The 18,913-nt window shown below is 35.7% G+C and overlaps 1 protein-coding gene across 2 annotated transcripts in view; it reads right to left on the reverse strand.

Annotated features, from left to right (window-relative positions):
• Window positions 1-18,913, reverse strand: part of UBN2 (ubinuclein 2) — a 60,781-nt gene that overhangs the window by 12,869 nt on the left and 28,999 nt on the right. Inside the window, exons 9-16 of one of the 2 annotated variants that reach the window (XM_031674565.2) lie at window positions 16,144-16,262; window positions 15,509-15,622; window positions 14,787-14,930; window positions 13,999-14,049; window positions 11,852-11,894; window positions 7,010-8,560; window positions 732-963; window positions 197-286 (exon numbers count right to left, since the gene is read on the reverse strand). In XM_031674565.2, coding sequence (XP_031530425.1) covers window positions 197-286; window positions 732-963; window positions 7,010-8,560; window positions 11,852-11,894; window positions 13,999-14,049; window positions 14,787-14,930; window positions 15,509-15,622; window positions 16,144-16,262 — 2,344 coding nt within the window. The remainder of the gene's footprint in view (window positions 1-196; window positions 287-731; window positions 964-7,009; window positions 8,561-11,851; window positions 11,895-13,998; window positions 14,050-14,786; window positions 14,931-15,508; window positions 15,623-16,143; window positions 16,263-18,913) is intronic. The other variant, XM_072964354.1, reaches the window with a different exon arrangement.

The following is an 18,913-nucleotide window of genomic DNA, read 5'->3' on the forward strand; positions in this document are numbered from 1 at the left end:
CGTGTAACAGAAGATCTCCTTTACCTATTTCCTTTCTCTTAAAAGGTGTTGGTTGTCAACGAGGATTCAGTCATATGAAAATTAGTTTTTCCTATCTGTATCATTCCATTCACATTGTTTTCAGAAAAGATTTATAATACATATTTGTAAATCTGTATAAATAATAAAGAGAGGAAGAAATAGGTGGCTCTCTTACCATTAAATGTTTGCTGCAAGTGTGTAGGCAGAGGTGAGTGGGAAAGTGTTGCTGCGTGCTGAGCTCCTGGCTGTAAACCCTTTAGTAAATCTGAGAGGAAAACAGACTTGTCAGTGATCTTCTTAAAACTAAGATTTGAGCTCTCTTAGATAAAAGTGAAAATAGTTTTAATTTATCTAATACAAGCACAGACTTTGACTTCAAAGGCTTTCTTAAACTAGAGCACATACATTCAAAACTATTTACATGTATAAATATATGTATATGCAAATAACCCAGCAAATTTGACTTCCTCTTATTATAAATTTCATTAAGATAGAAACGTGGAATAGACAGTTCACTCAGAGAATTGTAAATAAAATTCCAGAGTCCAGTAATCTTATTTTATATATAGGTGAAATAAACTGCATTTCTTTAAAAAAAAAATCTATAATCTCCACTAATTCCAAGTGGACTTCTCTCAGTAAGTAAAAATTTGTGTGGTTTCCTGTTCTGTCAAACTAGGTAGTCAAGTAAACAAAAGCGCCCCACTTACTCTGAGTTAGGCTATGGTGGAAAGCGGCTGAGGTAGATCCCGAGGTGGTTGTCACTCCAGCTGTGTCCGTTCCAAAGCCAAGTAGCTCCAAGGGAAACTGGAAGGGCATGGTCACTGGAACAAGGCCACCCAGCATCCCAAAAGGAGTCACATTTTGATTTGTTACAGACAAAGGTGATGTCATGAGAGTCAGAGGTGAGGCATTAGCCAATAATGATGCTCCTGCTGTGGACTGCAGAAACCAGGGGTCAAAATACATAAGAAATCAAGTCTTTAACCTGAATAGATTTATTTCACTTAATATCCTCATGGACGCAAGACTATGTCCTTATATCTGCTCTAACAGAAACTTTGGGAGGCAGAAATGAAGTCGGATGTGTAAACTACACTTCAAAGAATGACTAATATTGGTTCTGGAAATACATCTATACTCAGCTCACCATCACCAGTTTAGATTCCTTCTTAACTGTTACTGCAATGCCTGCATTAACACTGACTCACTCTCTTAATCCACTCATCTCTAACCTTAGATTTCCACTTTTGCTCCTGGCCCCTAGATCTGACACAGGTAATTAATTCCATATAATCTCAATGTGGTCTCTGAAAGTGCTCTGTAATTTCACCATCTGTCTTACAATCTTTCCTGGCACAATCCCTGTAAAAGTTGCTGATCTAGACTATTATTATGCTCTCAGATCCCCCAACTCGATATCCTGTACTTTCACAGTAACACCTTAAAGAGATGAGGCCATCCTGGATGCTCTTCCTCATCCTTAGCCTTACTTGCCCCTTCCTCAAAAGCTATCTACTGGACCTTTGCCATGAATCCCACCTATGCAGAACTTTCAGGGACAAAAGTTCTTTTTCCACGTTTTCTCTGCCTTCGCATATACAGACATCTCATCTCTTTACAACCACGTGGTTATTCCACCTCTGTCTCAACCCCTGGCAACAACCTGACTTATGTGTGTTCATTTTATTATCAAACATACTGAATGGCAGACTCCATTTTCCACATTATCTAGTCCCTCCTTAACCCCCTGAAAGCGAGTTTCCAATTCCATTACTTTTTGGAACTTAGACTCCTAAGGCAAAAGGTAAATTAGAAAGTGTTTTGGCACTCCCCTACCTGGGCTTTATAAATGTTTATAAAGAAAAACACTTAGAAATATGCTAGCACTGATGAGCTTTCATTGAAAAATTACTTAAATATATTCCATTAAGCTAATTTAATTCCTTGAATAATTTTCTACAAAGCAAACAATTTTCCCCATTTTGACTTTTCTATGTGGACTTGTCAACAAAGATTATTATCAGAATTTCTCAGTATCAGATATTATCCACTATAGTTTCTGCAACTGTGTGTTTTCTTTTGTAGCCTTATTTCATCAACTCAATTTCTGTGGTCAAACATTTTACAGTCGAGAAAATGGAATTCTTTTGAGTATCTGTTAATCAATAATAAACATTAGCTACTGTCAGTTTTATTTTGTGTATTTATGACTTCTACCAGTAAACATTATTAAGGGCTGATCATTTTACTTAATGTATGAGAAAAATGAGGTGATTTTCCCATGCAAAAATGCCACATTACATCATACAGTTACACACTTAATGGTCCACCCCACTGCTAAACAAAAAGTGAAGAACATCCTCAAAAAGCTTTCTAATCTAGTTTTTCCACTAGCTCTCCAATGGCTTCCCCTATGTCCTTTATTTCTCTCTCAAATTTATACCCTTAGTTCTGACCTCTCATCTGTTTCAAAATCCTGTATGGCTAATGATTTAGTGAAGAATCCCACTTGGATATCTAACACCCCCCAACTTGGCATGTCCAAAATTTAACTCATCATCTGCTGCAATCATTTCCTTTCTACATATGTTAACTGCTACCATCAATAGTCTCATTCTTTCCCACTATTCAGGCTTGAAACCTTAGTTTTTAAGCATCATAAAATAGGAGACAAGATGAGCTCATAGTCAGCATATCCATGTTTTCTTTTTTCAACCACAATTTCCTCCCACACTTAAGCACAAATCTTCCTCACTTTACACTTTCCTTATTTGCCAGTTTTTTCCCTCTACTGTGCCAACCATGATATACAAAATGGGTGATTTAGGAAAGAATTACTAAGTTAGAAAGAAGAATGCTTTGAAGCAACAAAGGACCCTGCATCAATTTAAGAATTAACAAGGGTTCTTTCTTCTTTTAAATCATAATTCTACCATAGTCTCAGGATAATACGGGGAACACACTCCAAGGCCATGCACCCCAAGGGGAGCCCCCGAATGAGGAACATTAAACAGTGCTAATGAGGAGAACTCATATGCTCTTCTGGAGGAGGCTAATGGAAGCATCAAAACTGATAGAAAATGTAAATTAGGGCGACTTCCAAAATTAAGTAACTGAGTATCATTAATAAAAAATGGCACCATGCCATTCCTGTCTAACATTTTGTACTTTCAAATACCTTCCATATCCTCTTTTGTTTATAAAACTAAAATGAAACACTAGATTATCTAAACGTTATAGGGGCATTTATAAAATTCTCTCTCCTGGAAGATGCAGACCTTTCAGAAGTGGTGGGTATCCCACTGTTGATACCATTTAGAAGCATCCAGGAAAAGGTGTCACCATGAACTAGGCAAATAATTCAAGATAATGCCTTATATTCAAAAATATTTTCCATGACCTCCACATTTCATTCCCACGGGGAAATATGAAGGGAAACCTCTCTTTTCCTGTGGTGGGCATACATTATTTTTAAACTACATTTCATTTTGTAAGTAAATCTGCCCCCCATTCTCTACAACATCCAGAGTGATCTTTTGAAATACAAATCAGACTCTACTACTCCCCTGCTGAAGACCCTCCAGTAGCTTCCCACTGAATACAAAATAAAACCCCAAGTCCTCATCATGGCCCTCAAAATCCTCCATCACATGTTTCTGACTTGATCTCTGCCTTCATCACCACCCCATCTTTCCCTACACGTCTAAACCTACGCGTTGTCAGGATTGTTCTATCTCAGTGTCTTCACACCTGCCATCCTTCTTGCCTGGACTACTCACTCTTCTATCCAAATGGCTGGCTCCTGCTCATTCAATTGTCAGCTCAAATGTTGCATCTCAAAAAGCAATCTTCATCTCCCCTATCTATGTTAGCAGCAATCACATTACCTTATCATTCTGCTTTATTTTTTCATAGCACTTAAAATATTTGTAAATATTTGTCTTTTGCTTATCTTCCTACCTAGAATATATGCTCCATGAGAGGAGGAAATCTTGATTCACCCTATTTCCCCAGCACCTAGAGGAGTGCCTGGCACATATTAAACACTTAACAAACATTTGCTTAGTGAATTAATTATTTTAGCAATTAGAGTGGCAGAGATGGAATTCAGAGAAAATCAGTAAGTTGAAGGGCAAGAAAGAAAAGGAAGCCTTGAGTGGAAAGTTATTAAATAAAAAGCAAGCAGAGATAACAATCTGAATCCAGAAAGACTAACTTCTCTTAAACTCAGAACTGACATTTTCACTCTGCAAATGAGTAGACAGCTGAAGCTGTCCTTCGGACAGGAGTGGATTATTTTACAGGCATAGATAGGAAATTTGTTTTTAGTGTTGGCAAGCTAGAGAGACAGGATCTAGAGGCCACGAGGTAGCTGATAAGACTTCAATGAGATGCGATGTTTAAAAACAAGAAACTTAGGTTCACCAAAAGTTAGAAATAACCTTATTCAATTATTTATCTTTTCTTCAGTCAAAGTAGTAAGAAAGAACAAAAAGGATCAGATGTGAAGGCAGGAACACTAAGGAACTTATTAAGCCATTTTGGAGAGGAAGAAAACCAGGAGAGAGTAGTTACACTTTAGAAAACGCAAATTTTGCCATGTAGGTTCCTTGCTAACAAACCAATAGGTAAACAACTGGTATGCCAAGTTGTTCTTTTGAAATAAATGACCAACACAGGAAGATTTCCAGAACAACAACAACAACAAAAAAAACAGAACAGATAGATTCTAGAGATGACAAAGGATAGAGAAAGATTTAATTTAAATTCAAAGAAAACAAAGCAAGTTAAGAAAAAAAAAAAAACCCACAATTTTTAACTCCAGGAAAAAAGCCAAAAATTTATAATAAAAAGCAAATGAAACCACAGTTTATAATATTTAGCTCAACAGAGACAATATTTTACATAGTCACAGATTTAACCAAAAGTTGTAATTTTATTCTTTTAGGAGAACAGGAAAGGTATAAGAGAGCTAAAAGCCTTATTTATTTATCATAATGAGACGTCAAAAGATAGTATTAAAATAAATAGTCTTCCATTCATTTTTATTTTTTAAAAACACAGAGAAAAAGCCAAGAGTTAAAAGTAGTTGACACGAGGAAAGAGGATATGAGGCGTGAAACTGCCATTTCTAGTCTAATACTTCCACATATTCCTGTGATCAAATTAAAGATTAATTTAAAAAAGGTCAACATTTTAATAAAGATAATACAAACAGGAATGTGGACTAACTCCCAGATCATAGTTACAACTTAAATTTTAACATACAATTCCTAATCAGTTTTTTGGTTATTTTTCTTATTTCTTCTGATAAAAGTAAAATTAGACAGATAAAACATCTATTAATCCTAGATTTCAAATAATGAATTATTGGTTAATTGAATTCTTTTCTCTGTTAGAATTCTAGAATTCATTCATTTCTAAGCCTACAGTAAAGGCAGAGTGATGCTTTGGATTTTAAGTGTATATTGAATACAACACTTTGCTTACACTGAATAGCAGAGAACCTCTACAAACACCAAGGGGAAAAGTATTTCATTAGATGTTCCTATCCCACATAAACAAGAGGCAGTACAAAATTAGAGCACTTTCTCAGACAAAAGAATTCTGCAAACTGATAAAAGTCATGTTTTCAAAGAATAAATGAGAATCTAAGAAATAATATATCATAAAATGTTACTTTTTAAAGCTTCTTATGAAACAGAATATTATGTAAAACCCACTTTCTTGAAGAGTCTAAAAAAGTATCGGGAAAATATTAACAATGGTGAGATGACAGTTGACTTAAAAAAAAAAAAATTAAAGAAACCAAATCAGTAAAGTGAAGGACAAATCTGAGAAAGTCTCCTAATACAAAGAAGTGGCAGGTAGAGGAACACAATCAACAATTAACTGAAAAAAATTAACAATTAACAGAGAAGACGATATGAAAAGTAGAGAGATGAAATATGTGAGTAATGAAGAGTTCTCAAAAAACCTAGACAATGAATCAGAAATAATAATCAGATCCATAACAGAATTAAATATTCTTGAGCTGAAAAAACAGGCAGGGCTGAGACTCAAAGATGTTACCACTTTCTAGGTACAAAATTAATGGAAACTAGATAAGCCTAGCCATTATTTGGGAACACTTGATTTTCAAGGAAAATGAGAAAATGTGATTAGCAACTAGGCAGAGAAAACACAATAGTTACAAGTAACAAAAAGTCAGAATGGCCTCAGACTTCTCTATAACCTTAAATACTAACTAAGGGTCAGTGGAGCTGTATTTACAAAATGTGGAGTGAGACAGCTAGTGACCCAAGAAATCTGTATCAACCCAAGTGTGACAGCACATACATTATCAGGTATACAAGAGCTAAAGGGAAACAGCTCTCATGTTAGCCTTCTTGAAAAGATTCTGTGAGTCAGGTATTTCTGCTAACTGAGAGAGAAATTTAAATTAAAAACTCATGAATGGGGAAAATGTGATATAAATTTATTACTGACACTAACTTGACAGAGAATTATATAAGAATAAATGTAAAATTCATGCAAAATAAAATTTTTATTCAAAAAGACAAATGGTTAAAGCAAAAAAGATAATATGAATGTATAAATTTGATTAAATAAAAACAAAGTTGGCAGGAGAAAGGGGTAAAAAGGATGGGGAAAACAGGAGGTAAGTGAAGGTATGTTAAAATCATAAGTTACTATTTTGTTCTGGACTTTGATAAGATACAGTTTTAAATATGTATTTTAGTTGTGTTTCTCAGAATTTTTGAAAGTAAGCATGTGATACTTTACCAGAAAACCCCCCCCACATCTTAAGAAAAATTTTGTCCCCAAGTATCTCCATCACTGTGATGTCAACATCAGGAAGGTTCCTTGGCCATAAGCTGTAAGTTATTACAAACAATCTATATATTATAATAAGGTTATTAAACTGGTAAGAAAAACTACACAGTCTTACACTTTATTACCTAAATGTATCTAACATACATACCTGCACACTGGCTGTTACCACTGAAGACCCTGAGGCAGAGGATGGTCTATGTGGAGTAGACAACGGTTTAGTAGCACCCTGTGTTCCACTTCCTGTTCCCCCAGATAGACTAGTCCTATTGGCTCCGCTTGAGTTAAGGTTGCTACCTCTGCTGGCAGGTACATTCACTGCAATTGCACTCAAGCTGTTCTTCCCAACAGTTCCAGTGGATGATGAGTTTGTCAGCTTTGAAGGGGCTTGAAGATTTTTTGTAGACGGAAGGCCTGAAGTGCGACTGGAGGGCAATAAATTCAAGGTGGGAGACTGTCTGCTGATGTTGATTCCACTGGGCTGTTTATGGACTGCGTTGTTACCACTGGAGTGGCTACTCTGGGCCACTAGTGCATTTGGACTGGAAGAACTTGGGGATACAGTAGGCTTGGGAGTTGGGTTGGACTTAGGAATAAGTTTAGTTGATACTGAAGGCTTAGCTGACAGAGAGGGCTTGGGTGAGGCAGAAGGCTTAGGTGAGGGCAAGGGTTTAGGAGATGTGGCAGGTTTTGGAGATGCGGCAAGTTTGGGGGATGCAGCCATTGAGAAGGGAGATTTGAAACCCTGCGTGGAGATTTGTGACACCATAGCCTTGGCTAAATAGTTACTGGAGGTAGTGGTGCTAGGTACTGTCCTAGAAACCAGGGAGTGGGACCCGTGAGAACCATTTCCAGGTTGGGGAGTAGATATGGGAAGGCGGTACATGAGTGGCTTATCTGAAGTCTTAATAAGTGGGGATGAACAGGAAAGCTGGGGATTATTACTTAATTTCACCACTGGATTGGTCTGTGATTTACTAATAGTTGCTTGTAATGGGGACACATAGTTCTGCTGGACAGCTGAATGCTGGTGCACCTTTGCTACTTGTGTTAACGAAGAAGCATCTTGGGCCTCTGATGTTCCCAGAGCATGAGAGGAGGCAGCAACTTGGGCTTGGGAAGAAGAGGAGACATGGGTCTGTGAAGAGGAAGAAGCATGGATCTGGCTTGACCTCTGGAGTCCTTGTTGAAGTAGCCTGGCCGGCAAAGGTTCTAAGGAAACTTTAGGGTTCTGAATTGAAGAACCAGCAATAAGGCCTGAAGAGATGCCAGTATGAGCTAAATCCTGGGGTTTCTTTGGTACTGGCCCTGTGTGACCAGCAATAAGACTTGATGAATGTGCAGTTGGAGTAGAATCTAGTTTTTTGGGAGCAGCCAGTGGCAGTTTGCTCATGATACTTGCTAATTTTTCTTCTCTCAGTCCTGGATGAGGTTTCGCAGTTGGCAGACTTATCCTTGAGCCAGCTGGAGGGCCCTTGTTCCCATTGTTGATAACAGCTAAAGCTTCCGAAACAAGATCCAGTGCAGGTGGATGAAAAGAAAGTTCTTCATCTAGTGAGTCATCAAGGCAAATCGTCTCCTGGGCTGGTGTAGAGCTAGAGCTGGTGGAGGCCACAGCCGATGTGCTAGAGCTCGTCGAAGGACCACCAACTGAAGCCACCAAGGGTGCAGACGTTTTCTGGTCCTTTTTTGGACTACACTCCTGCATAAACAGCATTATATTGGAAAAAAATTAAATAATTAGTAAACACTTACAAAGTATTAGTTTTCAAAGGATTAAGAAACTCTGATAATTAAAATTCTACTAGAAATCTTCTTTAGCGACCATAAAAACCAAAATAATTTTCCAGAGGGTAGAGCTCCTAACTGCACTACCTGATATACTGCACACGGCTGCCACACCTTAGTAAGCCACTCTGAGAAAGCTTAAAGCCAAGCCAAAGGAACATTCCTATTCTAGTTATATGACTGATGAAACCGCCTCTCCCCTCACCCACCTGTGTCAGATCTTCAGACGCTATTCCAAGTCCATCTGTTCAGACAATTCTTTCTGTACCTAGGAGAAATCCTGCCTTTATCTTAGGACTCTACCCTTCTCATGTGGTATGGTTTGCTAGACTGATCCTCACTTGTGCTTCCCTGCAGTTCTGCCTCTTTGTATGCCCCGTCCTACAGCTACCCACAGCCAGTGCATAGAGAAGGTGTACATCAAACTGGCAGATGATTCAATTCAGGCATAATTAAATTATGTTTTCTATTCATTAAGGCAGAAATTATTTGCAGCTAATACAACATATATTCACTATGAGCAAGGCACTATGCTAAGAAAACAAGAGCATGAGGAATTTAAACTCTGAATATCTAATATTTTCTGTTTCATCCAGAAAAAAAATCAACTTTCTTAAAATTCAAGGACGAGATACAAGAATTGGAGCACAGTTTAAAATATGCAAAGAGCGAAAGAATTATAGAGTATTTTTCTCTTAAAATATAAAGTACTTGACTCATTTCATTTTTAAGATTAAGAATAAAAGTACATAAAAATCATTTCAAAGTTTCTTCAATTAATTTCCTAAAAATAAACAAACAAATCCAAATAAATCCAAACCCAAAGCCTGATATTATATATTAATTTATACCACCACAGCACTTACCTTAACCACAGTGGGGAAAGAATGGAGAGGAAGGGTCTTTACCATCACCTTCTAAGGTATTACAGTAAATAAGAATAATAAATTCTTCTTTCTGCTAAGAATGCCATTACACTCTTTCTTAGCAATTTTTCTAAAGATTTTTTTTAAGAAAAAACTTCTATTCTAAAAAGGCCTGACTGAAAACCTCAATGCCTTTCAGAAGTCTATAGTGTAACTTCATTAAAGGCAAAACTGTCTGCTAAGATGAACAGGTAATGCCCATGAGACACGACTGCACTGACATGCCATCCACTACACAGTAAGTGAAAACTGCACTGCTACACAAAGTACAGAAACGAGGGCGAGGGAGTGTATCAAAATAATATTGGCAGTGTTACCAGTATAAAATGGCCATTTAAAATATTTTTCTTTATAAAAATAACCTTAAATCCACCCAAGAAGCGTACTGTGTAGATTTACAGCAGCAGAGAAAACTATTCAGGATATACATTTGAGACAAAAAAGGAGGTTATTCCATTCACATAAAATACTAATTCCATCTGAATAAATGAATCATTGTATGGATGGCTGGATAGCTGGATGGATGGCTGGAAAGAGGAAAGAGGGGAGGCAGGGACAGAGATCCAGAAGAAGAGAGGGCAGATGTACACCAGAAAGTTAGTTTTTTTTTTTCTCTGTGTGAGCAGAAATTTCTGGACACTTTTACTATCCTCCTTCTTACTTTTCTGTTTTGTTTGCATTTTCTACTGTAAGCATTTCCTTGCATTACCTTTATAAACGAAATTGGTATTTAAGGGGTTGCTGGGCAAGAAAAAAAGCAAATCAGCAATACAGTTTTTCCATTTTGGGAAAAGGAAAAAGTTACTAATCACAAAGAACCAAACAAAACGGGTTAGTTAAAAAAAAAAAAAGGGTTAATTCCTCTATACCATCCTAACTCACCAATTATTAGAATTCTGGTAAATTATTCATATGTGTGAATAGATGTATCAAAATTTAAACAACCTTTTTTGAAGGTATTAGGAATTTAAAAATAAAGTCAAATGTCAAAACAAAGCATGAACTCAACAGATTTAACAAAATACTGGCTCAATATTAACTGGATCAGAAGACAAAGTAGGTTACTAAGAAAAAGACTATTTAATCCGTATTCAACAAGCCCCTACCACTAAAAGCTAAGAAGACCACAGGGTAGCAAATATTGACCTTCTGGCCATAACCTCACATGCAAAAAAATTCTCTATTCAAGCAGCTGAAGGCTGTGGGAAAAGTCTAAAACCTAAAAGGTGTGGGCTTTCGTTACAATTTTAATTTCAAATGATTAGAGTTTTCCCTTCTAGGGGTTATACTTGGTACAGTTCTACCTTGTCTATTTTGATAGGATATTTTTTGTCCCCTTTTCTTCTTCAAATATTAAAAAACTTAAATTACTTTATGTTCTAAATCCAATAAATCCATCACTTGCCCTTCTTAGGGATCTAATTCTGTTGGTTGTTTCTGCTGACTCTCACTCATAGTGACTGACTTCCTCGTGTATTCTGTATTTTCAGATTGTAAATTCATGTTTGATACTGTACATATGTGGTAAACCTCGGAAGCCAGGGATGAAGGTGCATTATTCCAGAGAGAATGTGACTTGCCAGTGCCGTGGGTTAATACTAGTCTAATGACTTTTAAGTTATTTTCTTAGCTTGAGGTTTTCCCAGATCATGCAGGTAGTGTAAAGTCCTAAATCAGGGAAAATTTTCAGAGAGGACTTTCTTCCTCTAATCCAGAACCCAGGCCAAGACACACAAATTTCTTGATCTTTCTGCTGGTGAGTGGATTTCTTTTCTATTTCTTTCTTTTACTAAAATGTTACCCTTTAAGAGTCCCAGGTTTATGCAATTCATTCCCAACCTATGTAAATCTAAGAAAATCTTATCTGCTGTGTTCTGAGAAGGTTATGGATGGAAGTCAGCAAACACCCCTAGGGGCCACTAGTCTCAGGGACAGATTAACACTCTGGCAGCTTCTTCTTTGTCTGAGGCCTTAGGGATTTCTCTTATATATTCACAATTTCAGCTATACTTTTAAAAGATACTCATATTTTATCCAGCATTTCTAAGTAGTACTAAGTTAAGCCTTACAACTCAACTAATATAAATTTCCCACTGCCACACAGTCATCTACTCTCCCTTAATACAATGGTTCTAGGATTTTTATAATGTTTGAAAACACTCATCTTAAGAGTAGGGTACCTATCAATCTATGCTAAATACCATATATCATTTTCATCTTAAGAATGTATTTCAATAGTCACCAATTATGACTAATTAAAGATTTGGTTCAATACTTACCTTCACTTTGGGTTTAGGTGCAGAAATCACCTTTTTCTTTGCCCTAATACAAAAGATTAAAAAGGAGACCATTTCAGCAGCAGTTAAGTCACTCATGAGGAAATTATAATACAAAATCTTGTAATTATATGGGTAAATAATTTCTTCTGCTGTTTGGGAAGCTCTCTGAAGAAACGATATATAAGTTATACAGGTGCTCAGTTTTTATGTGAATATACAGCAACATTTCTCCCAATTTCAATTAACCAGAATAAAAGCCAAACCACTAGTAAAATGTGGAATGTAGACGATAAAGCTTTAAAAAAACTTAAACGCAAATAGTCCAAACTAAAATAACTCAAAACAGGCTAACAAAACTGTCTAAGGAGACTCATTTCAAAGAACTAGTTAGGTTTTGCAATTATTTATAGAAAAAAGAGCTTCAAGGTAACTTCAAGCTCAAATTAAACCAAGTTGTAAAAGATACTGTTTAAAAAAAAAAGCAAAACAAAATCCTCAAGTTTTTAAAGAAAATTATTTTTAATATAATAATTCAAATATAAATTTCAGAATGACAGAAAAAAGGCAATAAAAAAAATACCATGGAAACTTGGAACCTTTGGGAACCAGTGAGGAAAAGTCTGAAAATGAAAAAAACCTTACAGGTTCCACAGCACAAGAAAGTACTCAAATGTCTGTTGAATAATTAAAGGGTTGAAAAGCTAAAATACCTCACATTGTCTGTATATTTCTACTTCATGAAATTAAAATGCCAACAATTAAGTCAACAAGTAATTTGATTAAAATTTTACTGCCAATCTATAACATTATTAAGGCCACAGTAATATTCATGACTTCTAGGCCTGTATCATCATGCAGATTCCTACTTTCTGATATAAAACAAAACACAAGTTGGCTATACTAATGAAGCTACTGGAAAAAACAAAAACAAAAAACAAAAACCCAAGGGAGAGGATCTATGTAAATATCTGCTTTAGAATTAAAGGAATGAATTATTAATACTTGAATTGTAGCATATACATGATTTTAGGTCTATAGGGAAATAAAAGGCCAGAAATATTATTAACACAAATAAATATAAATGCATTAAATATATATAATTATATGTTATGTATTATATATATGTTAAAAAAACTCCCCACCCCAGGATAGCTAAACTACCTGCAACAAAGTAAACTTACAAACGTATAAAACCAAACTACTCCAGATTTACACCCCAAAAATAAACACAGCAAGATCTGAAAACCACAACCAATTCAATGTATCTCTGATGGCATACTAACAAAGTGTCCTTCCTAAAAGCAGTACAAAATTCCATCGACTGTAACTGTATACAAGGAGAGGGGGAACTATGTAACATTACCAAGATGTTAATCAGACCTCTTGGCAGAATACTGAACTAGAGTGCTCAGTAAATTCAGTGACTTGCTAATTTTACACCTTATTAAGCATTAATACTATACTTCAAGTCTCCAGAGAAGTAGCCTTAAGTTGTAGGTGAAAATAAAATCCTTGTCAAGTTAACTGGTATTCACCCAAAAATATAGCCACAGAATAAACTTGCCTTCACACTACTGCCTGTCAGGAGGATAAGAGACCTTTCTCTAGGAATTACACCACAAACGAAACACCCAGTTTTGAACACAAGGAAGGACATGAAAGGTAGGTTAATTTTGTGGAATAAAACACTCTGCAAGGCAAGGTTGAGTAGGTATACGTACAGAGCTGTCCTAGAAAGCACAAAGATAGATTACCTATGTATACCTATGTAGTGGTCATTTAGACGGAGAGGAAAAAAAGACACAAAAGAACCGGTGGGCAGAAGGCCCAGGAACAAAGGAAACCACCGGAGTCTTCCTGTTTACATGGCTTCTCACTCCCAGATCTCAGGCCAGTATGCTACATTATGGATTCAAGTTTTCAGAGACTAGCCTGAGAAGTATTTAACAGACAAATGTGTTCTAAGGTCTACAGAATCAACAGTAAAAATGATTTCTTTTAAAAAGGTAGTGGTAAAACAGAGATTGTCTAAATGTATGTTTAAGTTCTTTTTAATGTAGCATTTAATAAATATTTTTATTTACTAAAATAAAGCACACAATGTGAGTAAAAATAAAGGAAGAAATCTAAAGTCTGCATTTACTCACGGAGCAGAAGTAAGATGATTATGTACACTCCGACTTTCCTTAAAAAGCATTCTGGAAAAATTAAAAGCACACAATTATTTTTCTACAGCAGATAAGAACATGATAATCACTTTGTCATTTTAACCATTTGATTTTCAATAGGCTATTATTTGCTTATTTATCAAGTAAAGATTTATAATGGTATATAGTAAATTCAATAATCCATTTCATGGGAATAGATTATATTACCTCTTTATTTAAATTTTTTTTACAGAGCAACAGATGTTTTCTGCTGATTTAAGAACAATTCAGGAAGACTGGTTGAGACAGCCAAGTCTATTAATTTTAACGTTCTTTACTTAACTCTTTAAATTGGGCTGCTCGTAGTTTTTGAGATACCACTCTACACTATTTTCAGTAGAACAAAGGCTGTGCTTCTTTTTCTACACTCTAAATCTTCTATCCAGTTACTTATCTTCATGATACCCATATGAAGTTCCCCTCCCAAAATTCATAAATTTCTTACCCCCTCCCTTTTTCTCTACTAGCAAATTCAGGCACACACACAAAAAAGTGGTTGGTTAAAAAAAAAGATCACCTCTATGTGTATCTCTTTATCTCTATGTCCATATTACTGTTTTGTCTTTTAAATGCGTGAAGTTTTCAAAGCAGAGACCATCTGAGATGACTGTACAGAATGTTAAACATACTAGGTCCTTAGGAAAATGAATGTCATATGTGTGTGTATGTGTGTTTTTAATAACAGCAATAAGAAAGTAAAATAAAATCTGTGATGTCATATTTCTTACCTTGCCTGCATCCAGCCCTTAGGCCACAATGGTTTCACCTCTGTCTCCATAAAGGATTTAAGATAATCCTCAGCAGACTGGCTTTTATTTGGCTCTAACTCATAGCATCCCAATTTGATCTCAACAAGGTTACATAACAAAGTTCTAAACAGATTAAAAATATATATTTATATATAAATCTGACTGCAAAATTGCAGAAAATTAAGCTTGAAACAGGTTTTTTAAAAAGCACACAAATCTGACAGCAATAATAAAGAATATTATCTGAAGAATTCCGAAGATGACATGAAGATTAATAATGTCTAACATACATCATTCAGTGCACTACAGCCAAATCCCCAATATGAAATAATTTCCTTTGATACCTTTAATCTAGGCACCAAAGATTGAAAGGGACAGTCCTACAACTCAACCCTCTACTTGGAGTACAGAAATACTGGTAAGAAAGATGACCAATTACACAAGTATACTGAGTACTTCACCTCTAAAACCAGTATGACTTACTCAGTAATAAGATTAGCTTATAAAAAGTATTACATGAAAATAAAAGTGATAGAATTCTAAGGGTATTAGAACCAAATTCATCTTCTCTTAAATTTTTCTTACACATTAATTTTTGGTTGCTTCCAATCTAGCTTCCATTTACTACAGAGTCTTTTTATGAGAAACCTTACTTCACATCCTCTATTTGGTTAAAAGTGAAGGTTCTAGTTAAATCTTACCTAATGGTGTCATCCCAGTGGAATTTCTTCCTTGGTCCTATGACACGTTTCCCTGGTTTCTCATCATCATCTTCCTCGGATCCATTTTTCTCTCGTTCTTCATCTGTTTGAAACCTGAAAGTAAAAAACATTTTATGAAGCAAAGTTTTAACCCAACATTGCCTATGATGTGCTCCATAGATACTTGCTGAATTGCTTAACTGAATGTTAACTCAAAAGACAGGGTAAAGAAGGAATCCACCTTTCCACGTAATACTTTGAATTCGAAGTGCTTTTATAAAGTGCTCTGGTGAATAAGGTCTTCAAACTCTAACAGAAAAGCATGAACACTTATCTTTTAGTTCAAAAAATATTCGTATCCAACTTCAACCAGTCGAGCTGGTCAACGTGTGGAATGTCTGACCAGTGTCAGTTCTTGCTTTGATCAGAGCATACACTGTATCAGCAGATCTGTTGCCTTTTACACCAAAGCAACTGAGTGGAAAGTGACTTGTCATTTAGAAAATATTCAATTATACCACATCAATGGTGTATGTGGATTTCTACTTGGTGATGAAGTCCACTTAAGACCAATTCCTAATAGCTACAATTATTACTCAAATGCAAAAGGCAGCCCAAATAGAAGAAGTACATACTTGGCACACTTAGCTTGATTACGAGCCTGGCAGTCCTCCTGGTACTTAAACAGCTGTTCGGGCATGACATTGCTAACAGCCAGTTTCAGTTTTTGCAGGGGTTCTCTTAAACGATCATCCTGAGAAAAAAAAAATACTAAAAGTTTCTTCAAACATATTTATAAAGCTTACTTTGCGAGCAGATCTTCAAAAGATGAAAATTAGGGTTTAGATTCGGATTTGAAATGTTAGCATATTTAAATACGGACATGTCTTGTACAATGCTGACCTTTCATGATACACCCTGGATATAAAATTAGGATAACCATACTTTCCAGGCAGCCAAGGAGAGTCTCAGTTTTTGCCTGTTGCGTCAGCATATTTATTAATAGTGCTCAATCACTTAAAACTTAAAAATGCCCATGGCTGACCAGTAAATTATATGGACACCTAAACTATAATACAAATGATTAAATAAAAGACAAAATCTACATTGTGCAGACTACTATCAGCTAGTCCCCATTATGATGGGGAACCAGTACCACAAGAAGAGATTCTGCTTTGGAAGACTGGAAATCACAATTTGGTTTGGTGACTACCAACAGGATGTTGGCATCCTGTTTTCTTATTTATTGTTAGTAATTGTGACTTATGTTGTAAGCAAAAATGCCAGGTCAAAGCCAAATTGAAAGAGGAAACTGGAAGACTCTTATTCATGTGTGTTCAGGGCAAAAAGAAAAGCAAGTAGGTCTGGATCCGACAGCTTCAATCAATCGATTTATTATTTTCATCTTGCAAGTAACAAGATGAAATTATATGTTCATATAATTATTTAGAACATATTTTTATTACTGTCACAGGTGCAGAAATATTATAAGACTTTGCTCTCTTCACTGACACAGCTGTGTTTAAAATGTGATTTTTGGTAAGGAGAGGAATCTTAGGAATGCAATTATCATGTTATGGCAGGTATGTTTTACAAAGTAAAACATTTTATTTTCTTAACACTAATTTTAATAATAAAAATACAAATATTATTACTAATATTTCATGCATACCAATTAATAAATATTACTGCACAAATGTCAGTGTCTGCTACAAAACCGCATTTAAAAAAATGCAAACAGCCAGTACCATGGTTACTGGGTGATCATGTCTTAAGAATTATATAGCTAAGACTATCTGCCCGGCAACAACCCAAATATCCATCAACAGTAAAATGAATAAATTAACTGAGATATATTCATACACTGGAACACTGTACACACAGCAGTAAAATCAAGAGTCCCACCACTTGTAAACACAGATAAATCTGAGGTACATAACACTGAGTGGAAAAAACCAAACTGCAGAAGAAAACAGACAGTATTACTCCATTTAGATGAAGCTCAAAAACATGTAAAACCAAGCAATATAATGTTTAGGGATACAAACGTACATGATTATACCATATTAAAAAAGTAAGAGTTAGATAAATGTCTTTCTTCCATAGCCAACTGTCAAGGCCTGAAGGAGCCAGGCACAGGCACAAAATCTGAGACCTCAAGTAAATTTCATTTGTTCATTAGCCTGCTTTGAACTGAGAAAGAACTATAGTTTCTCAGTTCAAAAGAACTATTTTATTAACAGAAGTGTAGCACCCATAATAAGGAATTGTATGCCTGTCAGATCTCACCCACTGCAGTGGTGCAGGGCGCCACACTCATTCCCGTACGCACACCATGCTGGGCCTTTGAGAGCCATGCTGTGCTGCGTGACTCTCTCTCCCCATGACCAGAAAAGTTTAGGTGGACTCAAGACAATACGATTAGATTTTTCACCCCAAGAATATGGATTGGGATGAGAAAGCTGGGCAAATCTCTGTGTGTGGCTTTTCTGAAATATAAAACCTTGGAAATAAAGTAGTCTTGTCTGCAGATACACATAGAAGGATAATAGGAAAGAAGAGAGAGGTAAAGAGAAAAAGAGTTAATCCAGATTATCAGTTCCCATCCCCTCCTTGCCCTTAATTCAAGGAAATATCTTTATTCATAGAAAAAAGGTTTCTTTTTTTGGTCTTAAACTGCATTTAGTTATTTTCTATAACTTGCAAATTATAAATACTTTAAAAATATATACTCAAAGAAATCATTAGAGGAAGAGTAATCAAGACAGTGAAGATCCTGAAACCTATTTCATGTGACATAAAAAGGGGACATAATAAATGCTTTCAAAAATATGAAAGCCACAAAGTGGATAAATGATTAGACTGTGAATAAACTCAAAGGCAGAATTAGGACCAACAGGATGGAAAGCATTTAGATTTGGCTCAATGCATGGAAGAATTTTCTGATACTATAATGAAATAAGTTTCTTATCACTGGAAGCATGCAAGCTTGGACAATCACTTCGAGGAGTCATGGTCAAGGAGAATCTAGCAAAACACAGATGATTACACTAAATGATCTTCCAGATTACATGCAACCTTGTGATTCTTTCCACTGGTCTTCATAACGTCACTGTGAGCATATCAGTACAGGTCCACTTCAGGAATAAGAAAATAAAGTTTTACGTGTGTCAGACTATTTGTTGAGGGCAAAGCTGTGTCAGCTGTGCAACTGAGATTAATTTACCCATCCAAGAAACACTAGAAAATACTGTTTCTTATCTAAAGCTATCAATTGATGAAAAGCAATTTTTTTCCCAGGAGATCCAACATCCCTTTAAGAACATCCTATGGTTACTCAATACACACAATAAGACTATAAAGCAATTAATATGCAAAAGCAACAAACATAAATGAGTCTCTTTA

This window comes from Vicugna pacos, chromosome 7, assembly GCF_048564905.1.
Source record: "Vicugna pacos chromosome 7, VicPac4, whole genome shotgun sequence".
NCBI classification, from domain to species: Eukaryota; Metazoa; Chordata; class Mammalia; order Artiodactyla; family Camelidae; genus Vicugna; species Vicugna pacos.